At 46.6% G+C, this 25,336-nt stretch overlaps 1 protein-coding gene across 2 annotated transcripts in view; it reads left to right on the top strand.

The window, feature by feature from the left end:
• The window catches only part of KIAA0355 (KIAA0355 ortholog), a 288,245-nt gene that overhangs the window by 218,062 nt on the left and 44,847 nt on the right, over window positions 1-25,336 (top strand). For both annotated transcript variants that reach the window (XM_029608369.1, XM_029608370.1), the window contains exons 8-12: window positions 7,848-7,945; window positions 8,741-8,866; window positions 16,049-17,052; window positions 17,583-17,748; window positions 25,165-25,302. In XM_029608369.1, the coding sequence (XP_029464229.1) occupies window positions 7,848-7,945; window positions 8,741-8,866; window positions 16,049-17,052; window positions 17,583-17,748; window positions 25,165-25,302 (1,532 nt within the window). The remainder of the gene's footprint in view (window positions 1-7,847; window positions 7,946-8,740; window positions 8,867-16,048; window positions 17,053-17,582; window positions 17,749-25,164; window positions 25,303-25,336) is intronic.

Here is a 25,336-nt window from a genome sequence, read left to right as displayed (position 1 = left end):
AATGCAGAAGGAAAGAGAGAGGATTATAAAGTGGAGTGCAGTAACATATTTTTACTCAAATTGTATCCTCATTCATGAGCCATCTTTTTAAAAACGATTGGAGGTGCTAAACTGAACACAAGTTACCCTTCCCTGGACGTAGTAAAGGAGATTGTGTAATATTGGGGGTGTGCAAGCATGCACAGAACTGACACCTGTCTCCTCATCAACATTTTACAGATAGTTCTGAGGCGTGGTAATAAATTGTCTGGGATACTTTAGCTAGACTGGTAGAAGACTACCATGTCTCACTCACTTTGAAGCTGGGCATTGTGTGGCACTACTTCCTGCAGTACAGTAGGTATGCTGATGACTCACACTGCAGTGTTATACAATAAGAGACTGTGAACTCAAATTAATTTCACTATGAAAGGAAATGCTTCTAAAACTATGAACAATAGTCATGACTGCAATGGACAGGAAGCTTTTCCCTGAGTAAAGGGGGAGTGGGGGAGATTGACTGGGAATACTCGGTTTCTCCCAGACCGAAAATTGCAGTGGCTTTTGTTTCCTTTAGTCATATGACAGTGTTCTTGGAGAACAAGCTGGATGGCAGTCCTCACACATGGGTGACATCAGATGGAGCACGGCATAGAACTTTGATATCAAAGCTTCCAGAAATTTTAAGCATACCCTACTTAGCATGTGCATCTCTGATCACTACCTCACATCCCACACAGGGCCACCTCTGTCTCATGTTTTCTGTGGAGCCTCTCTCTTTCTCTATCCCTACCACCACCATCCCCCCCCCCCCCCCCCCACCTCCCTCTCTCTCTGGCTGTGGTGAACATTTCCTGGAACTGCAGGAGCTGTTTTTTGCAGGGCCCCATAGATTGTTTTAACTCTTATTCCTCCATGTAATTGTTTTTCATGCGGTTAAGTCCCTTATTTTTCTGTAGGCTATATGGTGCTCTGGGTCTGGTACTTCAGGGTGTCATGCATGGATTATTTTTGTCCCAACATCAAGTAGTTATTCAGCTCATTTGTTTTCATCTGATGTCCCACAGTAGCTTAGGTAAGTGCCCTCTGTGCAGTTGGGTTACATCTGTTATGCCCCATGGTCAGTGGGTGCTTTGCCTGGGGACCAAACATGACATTTCAGGCTGTTCCCTCAGTGACAAGTGAATTTTCAAAAAGAATTACGTGTGTAAATGTAACTACTATTGTAGCAATTTTCCAAAGCCATTTACTCGAGTAAAGTGTATTTACGTGACTAAATCCTATGGACAATTCAATGGCATATATTGTAGTAATTTTCAAAAGCCTATTTACTCGAGTAAAACCCAGTTTTATTTGAGTAAATGCTTTTTAAAATCAGGCCCTGAGACTATGACCATTAAAGGACATTGCTCCTGGAAGGATTATCTAGAAGCTCTTCGGGAAAATTTAGCCTAGCCAATAAGCATTGGAGTCATTGACATCGAGTGACCCAGGAACTGCACTAGACGTTGCGGGTGCCTCGAAAGCACCAGGAGGGATTAAGAAACATCAACATTGAGTCAATGCACAGTGCCAGGAGAATAGTATATTCTGGCAACAGCCAAGTGTTCCTTTGGGAAGAGAGCTCATCCTCTCCACTGTCCTGGAAATTGAATCAGTCTCCAAGGGTCCTAATGACCCATTTGTGTTTGTTTCTGGGAAAATGTAGCGACAGGATTAAGGAGGTGGTAGTGCAACTGAAGGACTACCATGAGACCCTTCAGCAATTGTCGGCCAGTAGTTCGGACACCCAGCCTCCCAAGAAGCTCCTTTGGCAGTATGTGAGGCGCCCCTTTTACCAGCCGCGCAAGTCCTATTCACTGGCATCTAGAGCGAAACCTCAACTGCCTCTGGTGAGACAGACTCCTCTGGCGAGACAGACCCCGCCCGACATCTGGCGTCTAGAGCGAAACCTCAACTGCCTCTGGCGAGACAGACCCTGCCCGACATCTGGCGTCTAGAGCGAAACCTCAACTGCCTCTGGTGAGACAGACTCCTCTGGCGAGACAGACCCCGCCCGACCCCCAGCTCCGCCTCAGAACCTCACCATAGGATTTTGACTGGCGGCCAGGGAGCATGAGCCAGTTCCCTCTGAGTGGCATCGGCTCCCCGGTGGGGGGTTGGCTACAGCTATTCTCAGACTGATGGACTTCAATTACTTCTACCTCTGGGTTCTGTCCATCAATGTTCTAAAAAAAACCTAAAACCCTTACTCCACACCCATGACTTCCGTACTGTCATCCAGGCCACCCTCTCTTCTAAAATGGATTACTGCAACTCCCTCTTCCTAGGGCTCCCCTACTCCACCATAAAGCCGCTTCAAATGCTCCAGAATGCGGTAGCAAGGACCATCACAAATGCCTCTAAATCAGCCCTCATCACTCCTATCCTTAAAGACCTCTATTGGCTCCCTATCCCTCACGCATCCTCTATAAAAACCCCTCACCATTATTCATAAATCCATATACAGAGACAACTCTAATTGGCTTGACGAACCTCTCTGCCTCACATGCTCTAACCGCCCCACCAGAGCAAACAATAAAGGAACCCTCCATGTGCCATCACTCAAAAAGGCACACCTTTCCTCCACAAGGGACCACGCCATCTCCATTGCTGGTCCCACGCGATGGAACCCACTACCCACAAATCTCCAACTTGAGCCTTGTACTATCAAATTCAAAAAGAAGTTAGACATGGATCTTTAAACAAGCTTACCCAGAGTAGATCCTCCCTCCATTAACCTTGTGCGGTATCTCCATTTTGACCTGTACCGATGTATATAGTTTGTGTTATTGCTGCTTGTTAGTTTTATTATATTATTTGTTGCTCTGTTTTTGCTACCACTCGGCCTTTTTCTCCTTTGTCCCTTCCCCAGTACCTGTTTTATGTATTTTCCACCTTTAGTTCGGGTGTAAACCGGTTTGATGTAACCACGAATGCCGGTATAGAAAAAGTATTAAATAAATAAATGCGCCGGGGCTACAAGTTGCAATTCCAACAAGTTCCACCCCGCTCGCCTCCATGGCCTCGGTGGACAGCGGTAGGGAATTTGCAGATACTTCAAGAAGAGCTCTCCACCCTCGTGCTGGCTCGAACCAGTTCCACCAGGCCAGCAAGGTGAAGGGTTCTACTCCAAGTATTTACTAATTCCCAAGAAAACTGGTGGCCTTCAGCTCATTCTGGACCTGTGGGCAGTGAACCAGTTTCTGGTTAGAGAGAAGTTCAAAATGGTCTTGTTGGGCACCTTGATTCCCCTCCTCAAAGCAGGAAACTCTGCTCACTCGATCTAAAAGACGCGTACGCCCATATCCCCATTTGTCAGGCAGATCGCCTATACCTGCAATTCCTGGAAGACGAGAAGCACCATTAGTACCGGGTGCTGCCCTTTGGCCTTGCATCCACGTCCCACGTTTTCACCAAGTGTCTGGCTGTGGTCGGAGCCTATCTTCAGAGGTGAAGGCTTATCAAGAGCGACTCCAGGCAGGAGGCACAGAGTGCCCTGCGAGCCACAGTCCAGGTCTTGGAAAACCTGGGTTTTCTGATCAACTATCTGAAATCCCATCTCCAGCCGTCCTTGCAACTGGACTTTATTGGGGCCAGGCTGACCACCATCCAGGTGAAGGCTTTTCAACTTCGAGACAAGGGGAGGCCCTCGCAACTCTCACTCGAGTAGTCTGGTGGTTCCCATGTCTCGGCACATCAATTTCTCCGGTTACTGAGTTACTGGCAGCGGCGGTGCATGTCATGCCATTCGCTCGGCTTCACATGCACAGGGCTCAATGGACGTTACGATCCCAGTTGTGTCAAGCTACCCAGGACCTATGAGCTCATGTACTAATCACCACACTCCTTCAGCAGTCCCTCATGTGATGGACAAACCCTTCAATGGAATGCCCTTCTGGAGCCCACAGCTCCATATTGTCCTCGCCACAGATGCATCCCAGATGGGTTGGGGAGCCCACTTTGCAGGTCTCAACACCCAGGGACTTTGGTCCTGGCAAGAGGAGGAGTCCCAGATCAACCCTGGAGTTGCGGGTGATCCCTGTACGCCTTACAGGTATTCAGAAAGCAACTGCTCAACAAAGTGGTCCTTGTTCAGACTAACAATCAAGTAGCTATGTCGTATCTAAACAAGCAGGGAGGAACAAGGTCCTACACCCTCTGCCCAGAGGTAGTCCGGATCTGGTCATGGGCCATCAAAAACGGCATTCTCCTCAGAAGTGGTGTACCTCGCCGGAGTAGACAACGCCCTTGTGGACTCCTTGAGCCGTGCCTTCCGGCCTCACGAGTGGTCCCTCAATCAGGAGGTAGCAAACCACATCTTTCGCTTATGGGAGACCCCGGACATAGAACTCTTTGCTTCCTCAGAGAACAGGAAGGTGGATCACTTCTGCTCCCTAGGCCGGATGAGCAGGGGATCGGTGGCGGATGCTTTTTCTATTCACTGGGTCACCGGGCTGCTATATACTTACCCTTCCCTGCCGCTTATCTCAAAAACACTCCAAAAGCTCCAGCAGGTCGGGGGATATCATGATCCTGATCACCCCCTTTTGGCCGTGACAAGCCTGGTTCCCGCTTCTTTGGGAGATTGCCATGCGCCGCCCGAACCAGCTGGGAACTGCTTCGGACATACTTTCTCAGGACCTGGGCAGAGTCCACCACACCAACCTCCGAGCCCTGTCTCTCACAGCTTGGATGTTGACTGAGTGATTGTACAGGCTCTGGGCCTTTCGGAGGGCATATCCCGAGACCTGATGGAGTCAGAAAACCTTCCACGAGGAAATTCTACAATCTCAAGTGGAAGCGGTTTTTGGATTGGTGTGTAGGACACGCTATAAATCCTTTCTTCTGTTCTCAACCAAGCGTCTGAACTACCTGTTGTACCACTCCAGGTCTGGTCTGCAGACTACGTCGGTTAGGTTTCACCTAAGTGCCATTGGGGCGTGCCATCAGGGTGTAAGGATGGTGCCTCCATTTCCACCCATCCGAATGTGAGGCAGTTCATGAGAGGCTTGTTACAACTTAAGCCTCCCACTCAGCCGCCAGCAGTCTCCTGGGACCTCAACATTGACCTGTCTCAGCTCATGAAAGCTCAGTTCGAGCCATTGCAGTCCTGCGACCTGAAATACCTATCCTGGAAAGTTATCTTCTTGGTTGTGGTTACTTCCATGCACAGGGTGAGTGAACTGCAAGCTCTGGTGTCGTACCCCCTTATACAAAATTCTGTCAAGGTGGTCCTGTGTACGCACCCGAAATTCATTCGTAAAGTGGTCATGAAGTTCCATCTTAATCAATCCATTGTGCTGCCTTCATTTTTTCCAAAGCCGCATGTTCACCGGGGTGAGCGGGCTCTGCACATTCTAGATTGTAAAAAAAAAAGCTCTGGCCTTTTACTTGGAACAGACAGCACCTCACCGCCTATCCATTCAACGTTTTGTCTCTTTCAACAAAAACAGATTGGGGATCGTGGTATCCAAGCAGACTTTGTCCCATTGGCTTGCAGACTATATTTCCTTCTGCTACACTGAAGCTGACTTGCAGCTTGAAGGTCATGTCAAGACTTACTCAGTGCGGACCATGTCAGTCTTGTGTGCAGTCCCCTGTTCATGAGATTTGCAGAACAGCGGCCTGGAGTTCTCTCCACACGTTGGCTTCGCATAATTGCCTGGATGAGGATGGCCAGCGGGATAGTCGTTTTGGACAGTCAATCTTCTGTAATTTTTTTCAGCCTTGAAACCCAACTCTCTCTCTCTGTGGGCCTCTGTGGGTGTAGGCCTGCTCCTCCAGTTATTGCAACCCTAATTATTGAGCACGTTAGCACCTACCCTATGCCGCACATGTTAGGCGAGGCCTGGAGCTACTTACTCACCCATGTGGAGGAATACCATCCTGCTTGCCCTTGGGAAAAGCAGAGTTGCTTACTTGCAACAGGTGTTCTCCAAGGACTGCAGGATGTTAGTCCTCACAAAACTCTACTGCCGCCCCGCAGAGTTGAGTTTCCCTTGGGTCGTTGTTTAATTTTCGTGAACTCTGTTATAAGACTGAAGAGGGACCTCGCGAGGACGCAGGTTAGTGGCAGTTTCTAGAAACTTTGACAAAAGTTTTCCGTGCTGGGCTTCGTCTGATGACGATACCCATGTATGAAAACTAACATCTTGTTGTCCTTGGAGAACACCTGTTAAGCAACTCTGCTTTCCTTATATCTGCACCCAAAAATTACTTTGTTTTGCAATAGAAAAATAACAAAGTCCAGTCCTGATCTAGTTCCCTTTTCTTTCCTCTTCCTAAACCTCAGACAGATGTGAGCTATCCATTGACCATCCAGAGACTCCTCTAGTTTTGATACCACATCTTTCTTCGGAGGGAAATTTAGTATTAAATCCATGGTAGAAGGGATTGCTTCAGCTGGCAATTTCAGAATAGTAGATATTTCTCTAACCTTTCCACTGGTAGTACTTTTGGAGACTTTTAGGAAATGTGTGAACCTCAAGTTGAAGTCCTAGCCTGATTTTTTTGAAACTTCCAACTTATGTATGACTGAATTGGCCTGGATCATTACAAAACTGAATCATTTTTTGGTCTATTACCTTTCGCTGTTTACTTGTGGTAAATGTTTGTTTGTTTGTTTTAATGACCATTCTTAGTCAATTATTTGATAATGTATATATATTTTGATAGTGATTTATGTTAAGAATATTTTGTTTGATTTTTAATCTGTTTTATTTACTGTGCACACTGCTTTGGACATTTTGGATTGGCTGTGTATAAATAAATTGGGATTGGATTGGCAGTGACCTGATAGTTCAGATTTACCAACTTTCCCAAATATTCCTACAGGGCCAGACCCCTGGTTTTGGAATTTGGCATACATATCAGAAGATATCTCTAATTCCAGTAAATGATTTGAAATACATTTCTCTAGATTAATTAGGAACAGAAGTCCAAATTGTCTACAATAGGATAACCTCAGGTTTCTTTAAACCACTTTTCCACTTAGAGTATGTATGTATGTATTTATTTAAAAGCATTTAATTCCACTTATCTTCAAATGATCGAGGTGAGTTCCAATAATAAAACATATATAATTGGTTAGGACATACCTAAACATAAAATAAAATCACAACAATAACATAAAATCAAAACGATTACATAATAAACAGTTACAATCTCCTGCTTGATGTAGCTATATGGGCTGCTGATATTCAAATATGATGTTTGGGGTGGGGGGAGTTCTACAAGCAATCCAAGAAAGCCTTGTTAAAAAGCCAGGTTTTTTAAATTCTTCTTAAACTCCTTGGGTTGTGAGCTGAAGTTGTTCAGGTAAGGTGGACCATAATATGGGAATAGAGGAAGAAGTCTTTGGTTCTCCACCCAGTTCTTCTTTTCTCCCCTTCCTGCTTGCTTTTCCTAGCCATATATCACTCAGCAGCATATAGCTATCTGTTCGGAGGTCTCAAAAAACCTATCCTTTTACTTACTGGCTTCCTGTGAACATTCAAAGCTGCTGCCGTGTTCCCCCCCCCATCCCACCAGAACAGACGCTACTTCCGATACAGTCAGCATGTCAACCTGCTTGAAAAGACCTTGAAATGCTAAGAGCTCAGAGGAAAGTCCCCAATTTCCCCATCACTTCACCATCATGAATAAGCAGAAAGAGAGAACTTGAAAAAGGCAAGGTATTCAGTGCTCAGGAAAGTGGCAACTGTTAGCTAAATGCCATCTTGGATCATAGCAGTCCACTTGTTAGCTGTTTTGTTTATTAATCTAGATAAATACAAAGTGAGATGACTCACTTGTACAGAACAGTTCTCTGTCTTTCCTGTTTATAGGTGGTGGTTGATACAGCACAGATTGAAAATAAAGAAGCATATGCTCCACAAATTAGTATTGAAGGTTCCAGAATTGTGGTCCAAGTTCCATCAACATGGTAAATAAAAGCTTTCCTTTGTTCAGACACAACAGATCAGCCCTTTTGGTTTATCTTGCATTCCTAAACCAGATGATATGGTAGATACTTGAGGTAATTGCTCTGCAACCCCTAACCTGCTGCAGCATAAACACTGTCCTGCTCCTATGTAGTTTTGTTTTTAATACAACGGACACAAAATGCATAATAAATCTGTGTGCTGTCCATATATGCAGATGTTTCATAATTTATCTAATTATAAATAATACTGTAGATTAAAAGGTAATGGTTTAAACATAGAATTTAAGTTTGTCATTTTCTTAAAATTTTTAGTTTCAGAAGTATGCTTTGGAAGCAGTTAAAGCATGGTTGCCAATTAGAAATTGTATATTAATTGCCATTTTATTCGTTCTATTAGCTTTCCTGCTCTTTTTTTCCTCCTTTTTTCCTCTTTTTGATTGCCACTGACCCAGACAAATTTGAGTTCTTTTGTCAAGGGCCAGAGGAGAAGTCTGCTCTGAAATTTGAATTCCTCAGTGCTGTTCTTGTGCCAGTAGGTGCCACTCCTGTAGCAGCAGACATGCTTCCTCCCACTTGGGTTTCAAGTGCATTACCTAAACGGCATCTCTGAGCCCTGATGGCTTGAACTTAAGGCTACTGCACACGGTGCTATAGTCAAGTCACAGGGCCAACTCATTTCCCCTCCATTTTCAGGTCTTATATGGTTAAACTGAATTTATCACCTTACTAACAATAAAGCTGCTGTTACACATTTTAAGTCAAAAAATACCTTTTGAAAATGTGATTTGCTAATAGGTGTCTGAAAGAAGATCCAGCAACAATGTCATTATTACAGAGAAGCCTTGACCCAGAGAAGACCTTGGGACTGGTGGATGTTCTGTACACAGCAGTATTTGATATCAACAGATGGAAAGAAGGAAGGTACGTCATAATTGGTACTTTATATTTTGCCTGACAATTTTAAAAGCAGAACGGATAGACTCTACAACTCGATTTGCTATTGAACCAGCATGTGGGCCAGGCTTGATTGGGTATTTACCTTGAGCTTCTGGATAATCTTCATTTTAAACAGATATAATAAGCCATTGCATGATCTCTGTAAATTTTGGATAGGATGAGGTAAGACTTGCATGTGTTTTAAAGCTTAAGTCTAGATCAAGATCTTAGAGTCTCTGGCATTATATCTGCATGGTGAGAAATGTACCAGTAAAAATGAAATAGTAAATTAAATTGACCATCTCATATCGCTACTGAATGCAGAAACATGCATCACTAGCTAGAGTTTAAATCATGTCTTTAGTTATCTTAGGCAAAAATAATTTCCCGAGATAAAAGGAAGAGAAACCGGAGACAGCCAAAATGAAAACCTTCTTTCTTTTAGGACAAGCAGGATAGTAGTCCTCATACATGGTGACATCAGATGGAGCCCGGCACGGAAACCTATGTCAGAGTTTCTAGAACTCAGCATGCCCTATACCACGCATCCATGCGGGGTCCCTGTTCAGTCTCTTTTTATTTCCACGGAGCTGTTGCCTTGCGGTGAAGTGAACTCATGGCTTTTCTTTGGAAATAACCTCTGAAAACTTTTCCACCGATAATTTTCAGGGCTTTACTTCGAAGCGGATCCCTCTTCGGTTCCCTTTAGCCTCTCAGACAAGTTTTTTGTCGGTTCGGTAAGTTTGTTTTCGCTTCCTTTTTTCCTGTGGCAGTGGTCACCCGCTGTCATTCCCTGTTGTTTTTTTCCCTTTCTGTTCATATCGGCATGGTCTCGTCCAGTTTCCATCGATGCTCCCAGTGCCCGAGGACTATGTCCACCACAGATCCACATGATGTGAGTATCCTCTGCCTGGGGGCATCGTATGATGTCCGGGTTTGTCGCTTATGCAACCAGATGACCCCAAAGGGGTGTTGCGCTAGACTCGACAAGATGAAGGCGCTCTTTGGGTAGAGGAAGTCCGAGGCATCAGCAGCATCCATACTGAAGGACTTTGGAGCCACACCAATGGACACCGAGCCATCGACATCGGTGGGGGTGCTGGAGACCGGCCTATGTTGGTCTCTTCCAGGTCGAGGACATTGGGTTCATTGTGATCGACCTCTACACCAGGGAAAGACCAGGCTGAGCACAAGAGGGAAGCTGAGGAAGCATCGGCACCGGTTACCTTAGATGCACTGTGCTGGGATCAGGATGGCGCCAGCACATGCCGTGGCGACCCCAAGGCGAGGAGTGCCCATCCTCCATCAGTCGGGGGGTCTGCGACGGTCTCCAACGGTCCTGGTGTCAATCTTTGATCCACCTCAGGGATCTGAGGAAGATTTGGCCACCCCTCCTGCCTCCCAGTCAGTTTTGGCATCAGAAACTTTTGAGGAGGAGTTGGAGCGCAGAGTCCAGCTGGCAGTCAAGCGGGCCCTGCGGGGCATCGAACCAGTAGCACAGACAGTGCCAATACCTGCACTCTCCCTGCTGGAACTGCTGCTTGAATGGCTCAATGTGCTTATCGGTATGGGAGGCGATCAATGCTCGGCGGGGCACCAATGCTTCGCCCGACCGATCCAATGCTCATTGCTGGTTCCTCCAAGGAGGAAGCTCCATCGAGGTCAATAGCGGCACCAAGGCCTGCGGAACCCCATCTAGCTTTGCTGGTGCCGATGCCTCTGAACGAAGGCCGAGCACCTAGAGCCCCATCACCTGTGGATTACAATGAGGATGAGGCCCCATATGACCCCTGGGAGGATGACTTTGTGGAATTCCCCTCCAAGGACTTGGAGGGTGTCCCCTCTAGAGAAACGAAGGTAGTCTTCCCTGGAGGACCTGACCTTTGCAGGTTTTGTGAGGGCAATGGTAGAACCTATCCCTTTTCAGTTGATGACTGAGGAGGATGCCAGGCACAAGATGCTGGAAATCCTCCAGTTTGTGGAGGCTCCTAAAGAGACTCGCCTACCTACCATGTACAGGAGAGAATCTCCTTGGAGATAAGGTGAGGGAACCCGGTGGCCCAGTTGCGGGATCACCATGAGAGGAGGTTTTTCTATTGCCAGAGAAAGTACTATCTTCTGGCCCCTCACTCTCGTTCGCAGAAAATGAGCTCTCGCAGACATCCCAGGCAGCAAGGAGCTCCTAAGCCCCAGCTGGTGCCCCAGTCATCCTGGGATGGGATTTTGACTGGATCATTGGAAGCATAAGAACATTAAGAAAATGCCATACTGGGTCAGACCAAGGGTCCATCAAGCCCAGCATCCTGTTTCCAACAATGGCCAATCCAGGCCATAAGAACCTGGCAAGTACCCAAAACCTAAGTCTATTCCATGTTACCATTGCGAATGGCAGTGGCTATTCTCTAAGTGAACTTAATAGCAGGTAATGGACTTCTTCTCCAAGAACTTATCCAATCCTTTTTTAAACACACCTATACTAACTGCACTAACCACATCCTCTGGCAACAAATTCCAGAGTTTAATTGTGCGTTGAGTAAAAATGCATAAGCCAGCCACCTGTACCTGAGGCGCCAGGCTATGGTTCTTCACAAATCAGTGGTCCAGTATAACCTCAGACCAGTGGGTTCTGTCCATCAAGAGTATCAAGTGAACCTATTGGGTGTCCCACCAAACTCTCCTCTGTGCCTATTTTGGGGGCCAATAGCTCCTCAGGAGGTACTGTTAAGGGAGCTCTCTGCCCTCTTAATGGCCAGAGCAGCCAGTGAACTAGGTCAAAAGCTTTATCTGCATCAACAGGGAATATTCTGTCTTTTCACCCACCACATATCTACTATTTTATGGACATTATCCGAAGCCATCTGTCCTGGTATAAAACTAGCCTGGTTCGGGTGAATTATTTTAGCTATAAATCCATTTAACCGTGAAGCCATGATCTTTGCCAAGATCTTTAAATCCAAATTAATCAAAGATATGGGACAATAGGAGTCGCATATGGATGGGTCTCGCCCCGGTTTTTCCAAAATCGTAATACATGCTAAATTTAGAGGCAGGCAATAAGGCATCTTTGAAACCTAAAGAATTATACATCCTAGTTAATGGTGGGATCAATATGCAAGCAAATTTCTGATAAAAGTGAAATGTGTATCCATCAAGCCCAAGGGACTTCCCCGGTTTTAAAGATTTTATAGCAATGGACACCTCAAGCTCAGAGATTTTTGTCTGTGAAGCTGATAAAATAGAAAGATACCTGCTCCAAATAGTGACTTATTTTCTCGGAGGTAATATTAATGTTGGGGCTATATAAAGCAGAATAGAATTGTGAAAATCTCCGCTATATATCTTTATTCTCAGTTAAAATTGTGCCATCCGCATCCTTGATGTTAACCACATTGTTTTGCACCATTTGTTTTTTCAGCTTGTGGGCTAACAGTTTCCCCGCCTTATTTCCCTTCTCAAAGAAAACTTGACAAGTTAGCACTGATGAGTAGGCAATTGAAGCAGAATCTAATCTGTCTAAGCGATGTCGGCATACAACCAATTGCCGATATTCTGAGGATATCGTCTGCTTGTGTAAAGACTCTAGATGACATACCTTAGCCAATAATTGCCTTTGCTCCTCCTCCCTCATTTTCTTTACATGAATGACTCTGGAAATAAGGCGGCCATGTACTACAGCTTTTAAACTATCCCATAATACTTTTGGGGCTATTTAACCATTATCATTAACGTCTAGATAGTCTTGAATAGCAGTACTAAGTTTGTTAACAAAATCATCATTCTCTAAAAGGGAATCATTCATGCCGCCAGTAGCAATGGCCCTGATCATAGTACTCAAAGGAAATGGTTAGCCACACAGGAGTGTGGTCTGACCATGTCATTGGCTCTATATCTGTCTTCAAAATACTATTTATAGTGCCCTTATCAACAAAGAAAAAAATCTAGACGAGAATAAGATTGGTGTGGGCAGGAAAAGACGGTGAAATTTCTGGATTTGGGATTTCTGGACCTCCAAACATCTATCAAGTTCCCCTGAGAAATTAAACATTTTAAGGCATTTTTAGAATTATGTGAATCAGTACTTCGATGTGAGGAGTTATCTAAAGCAGGGTTCAAAGTATTATTGAAGTCACCCCCAATAATTAAATTCCCTTCTGCTTTCTCCTGCAGGACAATCCTAAGAGTAGCAAAAAAGACACCCTGTTGAGAGTTAGGTGCATAAACACTTATGAGAGTATGCATATCTCCCTTAGAAGAATGTTAAGAAGGACATACCTCCCCCTGGATCAGCAAAACAAGATTTAAGTTCAAAGATTACCTCTTGCCTAATCAAGGTACCCAACTCAGTATACTGCTAAATGGGATCTAGCCACCCAATATCTACAGGGGAATTTATGCGAATGCATTAAAGATTCATAGCATCACTAAGTGTGTTCCTGCAGAAACACTATGGCTGCTTGGAGCCAGTCTACCTCCTTGAAAAGAAGACACAGCTTTTTGAAGGTATTGAGACCCTTTATATTCAGCGATACTACTTTAAATGAAGCCATAATAGGAAACTACATTAGGATATAAGGCACCACTATGCCCCATCGGAGACCTGAACTGCCCGTCTACTATCCCTATGCTGCAGCTGTCCCTAGAGTTAAATATAGTAAACACCCTGCAAAAATGAACTCCCCGAAGCGCATACTCTCCCAAGAAACACATCCATGTGTGTCCCTGCCTATAGAAAGAATACACTTGAAAGTCCATAATAGCTAGAAATAAGCATTGAAACCCCATACCCTCCCCTGCCCTCCTCTTCCTAGGTCTGCAGTCATCAAGCCAAAATCTAACCAAACCTGAAGAGAATGATCGAGAGAAACCGTTAGCTTCCCCGTCAAACATTGCAAACAAATACAGCTGTTGAAACATCATAAACTTAGGCATATAGTTCAATTATTGCGATGGTCATATTCATAGGAGACCCAGTTCCTATCACTGTAGAGTCTCTGTATACCATAAAACAGCAAATGAACTCCAGCCTCCCTACCAAGACCATCTCAATCACGGCTTAATCCAGCTCAATGGCCAGAGGTAAAGTAGTCACAGAAATAACCTTCGCTACTCATGTTGTATCTATAGATGATGACAATCCCTCAGAGTTTCGTCTCAGTAGTCTTCTTCCCTTTGCTACACGTTGCCACCGTGAAAGTTCCTCACGGGTCTGCCTCGTTTTTGGTTGAGCTCGCAAATTGGGCACAGAAAAATCCGCTGTCCTTGAGGATCACTGCAGCTTCTTTTGGTGTCTTCATGTGGTGCGAAACTCCTCTCAAAGCAGACCACACGCTGAACGGGTGCAGCCAGCAATATTGCATATTTTCTTTGCGTAGTAGGCTCATTTCCCAAAGCTCTTGGCACTTCCTCACGGAAAGGGAGGAAACATCCACAAAAATAGCCAGCTCATGACCGTCCACTGCCAAACACTTTGCTTCTGAGCCATATTAAAGATCTGATCTTTAATAGCATAAGAATGAAAACAGGCTATTATATCCTGCGGCTTGTTGGTTGTCTTGGGGCCCAATGAGCGATGGATGAGCCCTTTCTATTTTAATAAGTGGTATCTGCCCATCAGAGCTGCTGCTGGCATAAAACAGTCTGGCAGATTTTAATAACCATGTCCGTGCAGTTAAAATATTTCGGAGACTCAGGTATGCCTCGAAAATGGAAATTTCTCTGGCACGAGAGATTTTAGAGGTCTTCTTCCAGTTTTTCAGAAAGCAGCTCACAATCAGCTTTTGTACCTTCCTGCTCTTTGCAAATGTGTTGCAAATCTTCCACTGTGAGTCTACTTTAATGTCCATCTCGATGATCCTTCGGCCCATATCTGAAATTTCTTCTTTCACTTCTGGGATCAGTGCAGTTATCTCCTGTTTATGCGCTTTAATATCCTGCTGTAAATCCCGAAACCATCCACAAAATTCCTTGTGAGTAGGTCTATTCCAGAAGTCGCAGATACTGCATTGGGGCCTACATCCACCTCCGAACCCTCTCCAGTCACCATATTTTCAGGCGTGGCCTCGCAGTCCTCAGCTAATTTCATATAAGAAAACTTATGGATATCGATGGATTTTTTCTTCACAGACATTACTCTGTTATAAAACATAAATCTTAGATAGATAGCCATTGCAAGCACACGGTTGCTGACGGGGGAGCTCAATCTCGCGCTACCGTTCACCCCAGTGATGTCATTTCCTCTCGAGCCTTAGCCTTCTGTGTGAAGCGGACAGAAGCCCATAGACAGTCCACCCACCTCTGTTTCTTTTGACAGGAATAAATTGGGAGTTGCCATTGCCGAACAGACCCTATCCAATTGGCTAGCAGACTGCATCTCCTTCCCAGACGGGACTGCGTCTTGGGGCTCAAATCAAGGCTCATTCTGTCAGAGCCATGGCAACATTAGTTCCTGTGGAGGAGATCTGCAAAGCTGCGACATGGAATTCTCTCCACATATTCGCATCTCACTACTGTCTGGATAGGGATGGTCGATGTGATAGTAGGTTCAGCCAGTCTGTCCTTTGGAATCTCTTTAAGGTGTGTAGATCCCAACTCTCCCTGTCTAGGGCCCATTGTTTGAGTTCAGGCTGTCTCTGTTACCAACAGCATCGATGGTGTTGTGCCAGTTGGCATCTGGTTGGTGCTTGTTGGTCCCCTTTTATGTTGGGGAGCAGCCTGTAGCTAGGGATTCACCCATGTTTGAGGACTACCATCCTGCTTGCCCTAGGAGAAAGCAGAGTTGCTTACCTGTAACAGGTGGTCTCCTAGGCAGCAGGATGGTAGACCTCATGAAACCTGCCCGCCATTCCATGGAGTTGGGTTTCTCCTATTTTTTGTTTTAAATTTTTTGTAATTTTGTGTACAAGACTGAAGAGGGACCCCTGTGTGGATGCGTGGTATAGGGCATGCTCAGTGTTCCTAGTCAAAGTTCTAGAAACTTTGACATGTTTTCCATTCCAGGCTCTATCAGGCAATGTCACCATGTGTGAGGACTAATATCCTGCTGTCCTAGGAAAATACCTGTAACAGGTAAGCAAATCTGCTTTCTTCTCTGAATTGGATAGATAGTTGTGTGCAGGTAAATTTCTTGCTCTTATGTGTTTTGTTTTGTTTTTCTTTTTGGTATTTTAGGGAGCAAGCATTGCCCAACATTCAGATCCAGTTACAGCGCGAGATCTCTGACTTTGGGAATCAGGTCGACCTCCCATCTGGGAATGGGACGAAGTCCTCTGGAGGACTGCAAAAGACTTTTTCAAAACTGACTTCACGGTTTACAAAGAAAACTTCCTGCAGCAGTTCAGGCAGCAGCAACAGTGGAAGTTATTCTATTCCTAGTACACTTTCAAAAAATGTCTTTATTGCTAGCAACTCAGAGGATAAAGTAAAAATACCTAGTACTATAGATACAAGGCTCCAGAGCATTTTGAACATAGGCAATTTCCCCAGGGCCATGGAGCCACCTCAGCCACCTCAGAGCACAAATAAGCAGACAGTCAATGAATTTCTCATTGGAAGACCTGAACACTTCAAAGGGGATGATGCAAAGGATAGCAAAGGAATGAATCTGCCTACTGACCAGGAAATGCAGGATGTCATAGACTTCCTTTCTGGTTTCACTATGGGGAAATCCCAACAGGCTTCCCCACTGGTTAAGAGAAGGAACTCAGTCGCATCCTCTACTGCAACAGAACTAAAACCAGTGACTCTGCAGCAGCAACCACAGCCTGTCTCACACTCCTCGATCCATTTGTCTCCACAAGGATTACTGCAACAGCAGCAGCAGTCTCAGAAGCAGCAGCAGCAACTGCAATATTATCAGCATCTGCTTCAGCCTATTGGAACGCAACAGCAGCGCGCACCTGGGAAATGGCTCAGTAGTTCACAACAGCCAGCACCAGCTGTTGCCACTGGATTGTCCCCTATTAGTCAGATCAGTCAGTGGAGCAATCCTGGTCTCTCAGACCTGAGCTCTGATCTGTATAGCTTGGGTCTTGTCAGCAGCTATATGGACAGCATGATGTCTGAGATGCTGGGGCAGAAGCCTCAAGGTCCTAGAAATAATACCTGGCCAAACCGTGACCAAAGTGAGGGAGTTTTTGGAATGCTGGGCGACATACTGCCTTTTGATCCTGCAGGTAGATGTATTTTTTTATCCTTACAAAATATTGTATTTGATATATTTTGCATTCATTATATTGCACTGTTTGATTGTAAACCACTTTTGACTCCTGTTTAGGAAAAGGGATGGTATATTAAAGTATAAGTAGAAATTGGGCATAGAGTGGGCTGTGTCCTTTTGTCAATGTGATGTGGCTTACTTTGGGATGGTAGTGCACATCAGCAGTGTGTTGAATTTTGCCTTTTGTTTGTAATGGTAATTTCAGGGAAGAAAAGCTTAACCTTTTTTGATGTGTTTTTTCCTTCTGGGTGAATCCTAGTTGATCAATGAATTCCCATTGTGCTACCAGCTTTTTCTTAAGCCACTTATTTTAATTATTTGGTACTGTTTATCATATCAACAAGGGTTATTACCAATTGCTGAATGGTGGTTGTCTTTTATTTTTCCTGTAGCAGGCAATCAGTAAAGGATTAAATGAAGGAATAATTACATTAGAAATAGTAGCCAACCATCAGATTCCTTTTTTGAAATTATTTTTATATCTAGTTGGCTCAGACCCAGAATTTGCCCGGTATGTAGCTGGAGTCAGCCAGGCTCTGCAACAGAAACGGCAAGCGCAGCACATCCGCCGCCCGAACAGCACACGGAGTAATTGGCCTCTTCCTGACGATCCTCACAGAACATGGCCTTTTCCAGAATATTTCACTGAAGGGTAAGGCAGCCACTGTTGGAGGGTTCCATGCTAGATTTTATTAATCTTTGTATTCTTTCTCGGGCCTTCATTTCTCTCCTTCCAGCCACAGCTTCTTTTTGACTGTGCTGGGCATTCAAGATGCTCAGCTAGCTGAAGGATGAAATCTCCAGTGCTACTTTTTATATTAACAGAATGGCTGCCTCTATGGCTGTTGGGCGTCTCTTGGATTCCAAACACACCATTGGTAGAGGAATGACCTAGTGGTTAGAACAGCATGGAAGGTTCAAACCTTGCTTCATCCATAAATGCTTCTTTGTCCCCATGTACCAATTTAGATTGTAAGCCTATTTACTGTACTTGAATTATAACTTGCGCGTGGTTTGGAAAGGTGATCATATGCAAATTCACATTGCATTTAGAGGCATGAACTTTGGTCTCCAGCACACATCACTGCCACCAGCTATAGATCGCTTTTCTATCATAAAAGATAAAGCAGAGTTGCTTACCTGTAACAGGTGTTCTCCAAGGATAGCAGGATGTTAGCCCTCACACATGGGTGACATCAGATGGAGCCCGGCACAGAAAACTTTTGTCAAAGTTTCTAGAAACTTTGACTGGCATGCTGCTGTCCACGCGGGGTCCCTCTTCAGTCTTACAACAGAGTTTGCAAAAAATAAAATAAACCAAGAGAAACCCAACTCTGCGGGATAGCGGACGGGTTTCGTGAAGACTAGCATCCTGCTGTCCTTGGAGAACCCCTGTTACTGGAAAGTAACTCTGCTTTCTCCAAGGATATGCAGGATGGTAGTCCTCACACATGGGTGATTATTTAGCTCCGGGCCGCTCCCAACATGTGCAGCAGCGAACAGGTGCCAACTTGCACAACTAGAGCTGCAATAAATGGAGGAGCAGACCTGCACCCAAGGACAGGGCCCACGTAGAGAGAGTTGGATTTTCATGGCTGAAAGAGATTACGGAGGATGGTCTGTGCGAAACAACTGTCCCACCAGCCATCCTTATCCAGCCAATAATGTGAGGCGAACGTGTGGAGGGAACTCCAGGTCGCCGGTCTGCAAATTTCGTAAATAGGGACTGCATGTAAGTGAGCCACCGAGACAGACATGGCCCATATGGAGTGAGCCTTGACATGACCTTAAAGCTGTAAGCCTTGACATGACCTTAAAGCTGTAAGCCAGCTTGAGCGTAGCAGAAGGAAATACAGTCTGCAAGCCAATGGGATACGGTCTGCTTAGAGATAGCGAACCCCAATCTGTTGTCGAAAGAGACAAAAAGTTGAGTGGCTAGGCGGTGAGACACTGTCCGTTCCAGATAAAAGGCCAGCACCCTCTTACAATCTAGAGTGTGTAGAGCCCGCTCACCCTAGTGAGCATGTGGCCTCGGAGAGAAAAGGAAGGCAACACAATGGACTGATTAAGATGGAACTCCGTGATCACCTTAGGAAGGAACTTTGGGTGCGTATGCAGAACCACCTTATCATGACAAGAAGGGTACGATACCAGAGCTTGCAGTTCATTCATCCTGTGCGCTGAAGTAACTGCAACCAAGAAGATGACCTTCCAGGATAGGTACTTCAGGTCACAGGACTGCTACGGCTTGAATTGAGATTTATGAGCTGAGACAGGATAACATTGAGGTCCCAGGAGATTGCCGGTGGGGGGCTTAAGCCGTAACAAACCCCTCAAGAACTGTCCCTCAAGCGGATGGGTGGAGATTGAGGCACCATCATTATACTAATGGTAAACCCCAATAGCACTTAGATGAACCCTCACCGACGTGGTTTGCAAACCAGACTCAGAGAGGGACAACAGGTAGTCCAAACGCTTTGGTGGGGAACAGGAGAAGGGATCCATATCGTTCCCCACACACCAGTCTGAAAACTGCTTCCACTTGAGATTGTAGGATTTCCTTGTGGAGAGTTATCTGGGCTCCAACAGGACTCTGGATACACCCTCCAAAAGGCCCAGAGCCTGTACAGTCAACCAGTCAACATCCAAGCTGTGAGAGGTTGGGGTGGCGGAGGTTGGGGTGGCGGAGTCTGCCCAGGTCCTGAGAAAGTAGGTCCGGAGCAGTCCCCAGCCGGATTCGGGGGTGCGAGGCAAGCTCCTGTAGAAGCGAGAACCAGACCTGTCGGGGCCAACAGGGAGCGATCAGGATCATGGTGCCCCTGTACTGCTGAAGCTTTTGGAGTGTTTTTGAGATGAGCGGAAGGGGAGGGTAAGCATACAGCAGTCTGGTGCCCAGTGAATCGAAAAAGCATCCCCCATCGATCCTCTGCTCAGCTGGCCAAGGGAGCAGAAATGATCCACCTTCCTTTCACCAAGGAAGCAAACAGGTCTATGTCCAGTGTTCCCCACGAGCGAAAGATGCTGTTCGTTACTTCTTGGTGGAGGGACCATTCGTGAGGCCGGAAGGCAGGGCTCAAGGAGTCCGCTAGGATGTTGTCCACTCTGAGTAAGTATACCGCTCTGAAGAGAATGCCGTTCTCAATGGCCCACAACCAGATCTGGACAGTTTCCTGACAGAGGGCGTAGGACTCCGTTCCTCCCTGCTTGTTCAGTTACCACATAACAACCTGATTGTTTGACTGAACAATGACCACTTTGTTGCAAAGTTCCTCTCTGAATGCCTGTAGGGCATACCAGATCGTCCATAATTCCAGAAAGTTGATCTGGGACTGCATCTCCTGCAAGGACCAAAGATCCTGGGTGTGGAGGCCTGCAACATGGTTCTCCCAACCTGTCTGGTATGCGTCCTTAGTGAGGACAATCTGGGACTGTGGGTTCCAGAAGGGCATCCCTCTCTCCAGATCTGACGTGGCCATCCATCACAGGAGGGACTGTTGAAGTAGTGTGGTGATCGGAATACAAACCTGTAGGTCCTGAGTAGCTTGACACCACTAGGAACGTAATGTCCTCTGAGCCCTGCGCATGTGAAGTCTAGCAAATGGCGTGACACGCATTGTCACTGCCATATGACCCAGTAATCAGAGAAACTGGTGCGCGGAGACATGGAAGCAACCGGAGACTACACGAGCGAGAGTCGCAAGGGTCTCCGCCCTGTCCCGAGGTAGGAAAGCCTTTGCCTGGGCGGTGTCCAGCCAGGCCCCAATAAAGTCCAGTTGCAAAGACGGCTGGAGATGGGATTTCGGATAGTTGATCAGATAGCCCAGATTTTCCAAGACCCGGACTGTTGACTCGCAGGGCACTCTCCACCCCTTGCCTGGAGTCGCTCTTGATAAGTCAGTTGTCAAGGTAAGGGAAACCATGAACCCCTTGCCGCCAAAGATAGGCTCCAACCGCTGCTAGGCATTTGGTGAACACGCGGGGTGCGGACACAAGGCCGAAGGGCAGCACCTAGTACTAATAATGCTTCCCATCTACCAGGAATCGCAGGTACCGGCGATCTTCCTGAGAAATGGAGATATAGGCATACGCATCTTTTAAGTTTAGCAAGCAGAGGCCAGTCTCCCGTTTTGAGGAGGGGAATCAAGAAGCCTAACGAGATCATTTTGAACTTTTCCCTGACCAGAAACCAGTTCAATGCCCACAGGTCCAGGATGGTCCGAAGGCCACCCGTTTTCTTGGGAATCAGGAAATTCGTGGCGTAAAACCCTTTGCCCTTCTGGCTTGATGGAACTGGTTTGTCTGCCCGAGCCAGTACCAGGGCAGAGAGCTCTACCCGAAGTATCTGTAAGTTTCCTACCGCTCTTCATCAAGGACACGGAGGCGAGCAGGGTGGAATTTGTTGGAAGTGCAACTTGTAACCCTGGCATATGATGGACAGGATCCAGAGGTCTGATGTAATCGAAGTCCACTGTTCTGCGAATAGCTGTAGCAGACTCCCCACCAGAGAGTCGACACCACGTGGAGGGGTTTGGCTCATGCTCCCTGGCCACCTGTCAGAAACCCATGGTTGGGGTTCTGTAGCGGGGCTGGGGTCGGACGCAGTGTACGAGGTTGCTGTGACCTCAGCCTTGCCGGAGGCCGTTGAGGTCTCGCCCTAGGTGTCGGTGGATAGTACCTGCGTGGCTGGTAAAAAGGCCATCTCTGGTACTGCCGAGGGGGCTTTTTGGGAGGCTGGGTGTTGGATGTACTGGCCAATAACTTCTGAATGGTCTCATGGTAGTCCTTCAGTTACACTACTGCCTCCTTAATCTTGTTGCCAAACAGATTGTCACCCACAGAAGGCAAATCTGTCAAGTGGTCCTGGACTACAGGGTGCAGATCAGAGGCACACAGCCAAGCCAGATGGTGGGTCCCAATGCCTGTTGCAGCGGTTCTCATGGCGGTCTCGATGATGTCATAATTCGAGTGGACCTCATGCTTATCACACTCGAGGCCCTACTGCACTACCCTAAGGAACTCCTCCTGAAATTGCTACAAGAGGCGATCCCCAAACTTCCTGGGCCTGTTTGCACAGATTCCTGGAGTACTGACCCATATATAGCTGGTAGCAGGCAATCTGCACTGTCAACATTGCGCCTTGGAACACCCAGCGCCCGAGAATGTCCAGAGTTCTATTCTCCCATCATGGAGGGGCTGAGGCATGAGTGCGAAGCTGCTTTGCCTTCTTCAAAGCCGACTCTACCAACACTGACTGGTGAGGGAGCTGCCGGCATTCAAAACCAGTGGTAGGCTGGACCAGATAAACTGCGTGAGTCTTGTGGTTCACTGGAGGCACGGAGGTGGGGTGCTTCCAGAGGTGGGCTACCAGGTCCTTGAAGATGTCATGGACTGGAACCACCACCACTTCCTTAGGGGTATCCAGGAATTGTAAGATCTCTAGCATCTTGTGTCTAGAGTCCTGTTCCATTAAGAGCTGGAAGGGCACCGACTCCACCATGGCCTTAATAAACCCTGCAAAGGAAAGATCTTCTGGGGAGCAATTTCCAATGCTCCGGTGGAGAGGGCTCCGAGGGCAAATCCTCTGAGGGAAGGCATCGATGCCTCACCTCCCAGGAATCGTAAGGAGCCGCCTCCTTGCTGTGTCCAGCCAGAGATATGGGGGCCAAGCCACTCAACTGTGCCCTTAGCACAGACCTCGTTGGAACCGCAAAGGGAACCAAGGGCTCTGGAGGGGCTGGAGGCTGTAAAGCATCTGAGGTGCAGTGGGCACCAATGGCACTGAGGGCATTGATCCCAATGGCCCTGGGACAGCTAGAAGGTGGCGGGCCACTGTGTGCAAGCGAGGTGCCACCGAGCTTGACGGCCCTTCCTCGTCCGAGGAGTCACTCACCGGAATGGTGAAGGGACTTGGGGCATCGGTGCCGGCTGCATCAGCAAGATGTCGAGCAGCATATCCAGCCACTCCAATAAAGATGCAAGCACCAATGGAGCCGGCTCCTGCGGCAGTGGCAGTCCTGATGGAACCGGAGGCTCAATGCCCTACAGGGCCCGGCCGACCACCAACTGCACACGCCTCTCCAAATCCTCCTCAAAAGCAGTCGAGGACAAAACGGTTTGAGGGGGAGGAGGTGGTGGAATCGGAATGTCCCTGGATCACTGGGCGACACCGAGCCCTCCACCAATGTTGGTGAAGGCCGCCGAGAGACCTCGGAGGGATTGGTGGAAGTCGGGTCCTCCGCTCTGGACCGCTTCGGGAGAGGCACCGACCCGGCCGAAGCCTGCTTGCAGTCCAGCTTGGAGGAAGATAACTGGTGCTGATGCTTCCTCGACTTGTCCTGATGGTCACCTCGGTCCCTGCCTGGAACTGAGGGAGACAGGGAAGAACCCGTTCTGGAACAGGACAACACAGACTGCGCTCGGTCCCCCGCTCCCACCTTGGGACTAGGGAGTGGCAGCGGGGGCGACCACCAAGGGGTCGAGGCCAGGGCCATCTTCTCAAGTGGGATGAATGTCCCCGAAGCCAATGATGGATCTGAACGCTTGGGCCCAAACAACTTTTCCATTTTGTCCATTTTGCCTGATGGCCTTTAGGGGTCATCTGGGCACAAAAATCACAACCGCGGACATTGTGGGATGCCCCCAGGCAAAGGTCACAGACCTCATGGGGGTCCGTGATGAACATAGTGTGGGGCACTGGCGGAAGCCAGAAGACGCCATCGTATAAAGAGCGCAGCATGTGGTCAATGGCTGGCGGCCACCGGATGGCAATACCATCGGCGATCGACCACGAAAACCTGAGGCACTTACCAGATCGAAGAAGAGTGGAAAAACCAGAGAACTGCGAGGGACCCTTTGCAAAGCCAGTAATAGAAAAACTTGGAGAAAAGAAGAAATAAGCATGATCTCCATGATCATAAGGCAAAAGCTTCACGGAAAAGAAGAGACTGACGAGGGGCCCTGCGTGGACGCGTGGTTAGCGGCATGCTGGGCATGCTGAGTGTGCCAAAGTTTCTAGAAATTTGACAAAAGTTTTCCGTGCCGGGCTCAATCTGATGATGTCACCTATGTGTAAGGATTAACATTCTGCTTGTCCTTGGAGAACTAGTCAGGTGTACATATCTCCTTTGTATTTTCTATGTTGTGTACAGTGCCTCTGTAACAACTTAAGTACTTGGACCTTGTTCTGGTGGATGGTTTTGATATGCCTGCATTCACAGTACCAGCCACCAAAGATGACCTGCCTACCTTTGCAAAGTTTCTTTGCAAACTATCTCAAGACTGAAAGCAAAGACTTCTCCCTTTGTGAAGCCAATTTATGGTTTTGCATTCTAATTTGCATCACTGAAACACAGGGAAGTAAGAGGTTTGGCTGTACAGCAGCAGGTTATAGGTATTAAGGGCCATCGGCTTAATGGATCTTTCCACCCGCCGGCTTTTAAATTGGACTGAAGGCATTAACAGGAAGTTCGAAATATAGCTTTGTTTAGATCTTCCTGCTAAATTTTGCTAGTGGGTTTTAGTGTGCCTCGTGCAACTATAAGCTTTATGACTGAACATCAGGGCCAAGACACACACATCATGGTAACATTTGCAGTAGGAAATAAGATCAAGTCTGATTGCACTCCTCAGCTTGTGGTAGCTGTGTGTTGGAACAATTTCTTTTACCATTGTTTTTTTTTTTATAGAATTTCAATATCTGGGTTTGTATTTAATCATATCTGGGGGCAGCAGTAGGATGGGAAACTTTAGGAAGCTGTGTACATATAGGGAACACAAAAGTTCTTAGCTTGTTAATTAGTGGGAAATTAGTTGATGTAAAAAAATAACCTAAATTGGTCTTTTATTTATTTATCTGAATAGGGCATTGGGGATGGTAAGCTCCACATGGTACTCCTAGTTACCAATGATAAGACATTTTCTTCTTTCCTTTTCTTAGTGAAAGATTAACTCTTTAGTGTCAAGTGGAGATATCTAAACCTTCAGCACATTTATATACTTAGCAATTGGAGCAGGGTATACTGTGGTGGCAGGAAGTTATTTTTGTTCATTTTGTATTTCTGGTTTTCAGTGATGTAATGAACAATAGCTGGTCAGCTACTCAGGGAGACTCTGCCAGTTCCAGTGATGAGACATCCTCAGCAAATGGAGACAGTCTGTTCTCTATGTTCTCAGGGCCAGACCTTGTTGCTGCAGTCAAGCAGAGAAGGTGAGATATTCATGAAAGTATGCATGATTTTCAT

The sequence above is a fragment of the Rhinatrema bivittatum genome, chromosome 7 (assembly GCF_901001135.1).
Source record: "Rhinatrema bivittatum chromosome 7, aRhiBiv1.1, whole genome shotgun sequence".
NCBI classification, from domain to species: Eukaryota; Metazoa; Chordata; class Amphibia; order Gymnophiona; family Rhinatrematidae; genus Rhinatrema; species Rhinatrema bivittatum.
The sequence above is the reverse complement of the archived record's forward strand: the minus strand, read 5'-3'. Positions and strand labels throughout refer to the sequence as shown.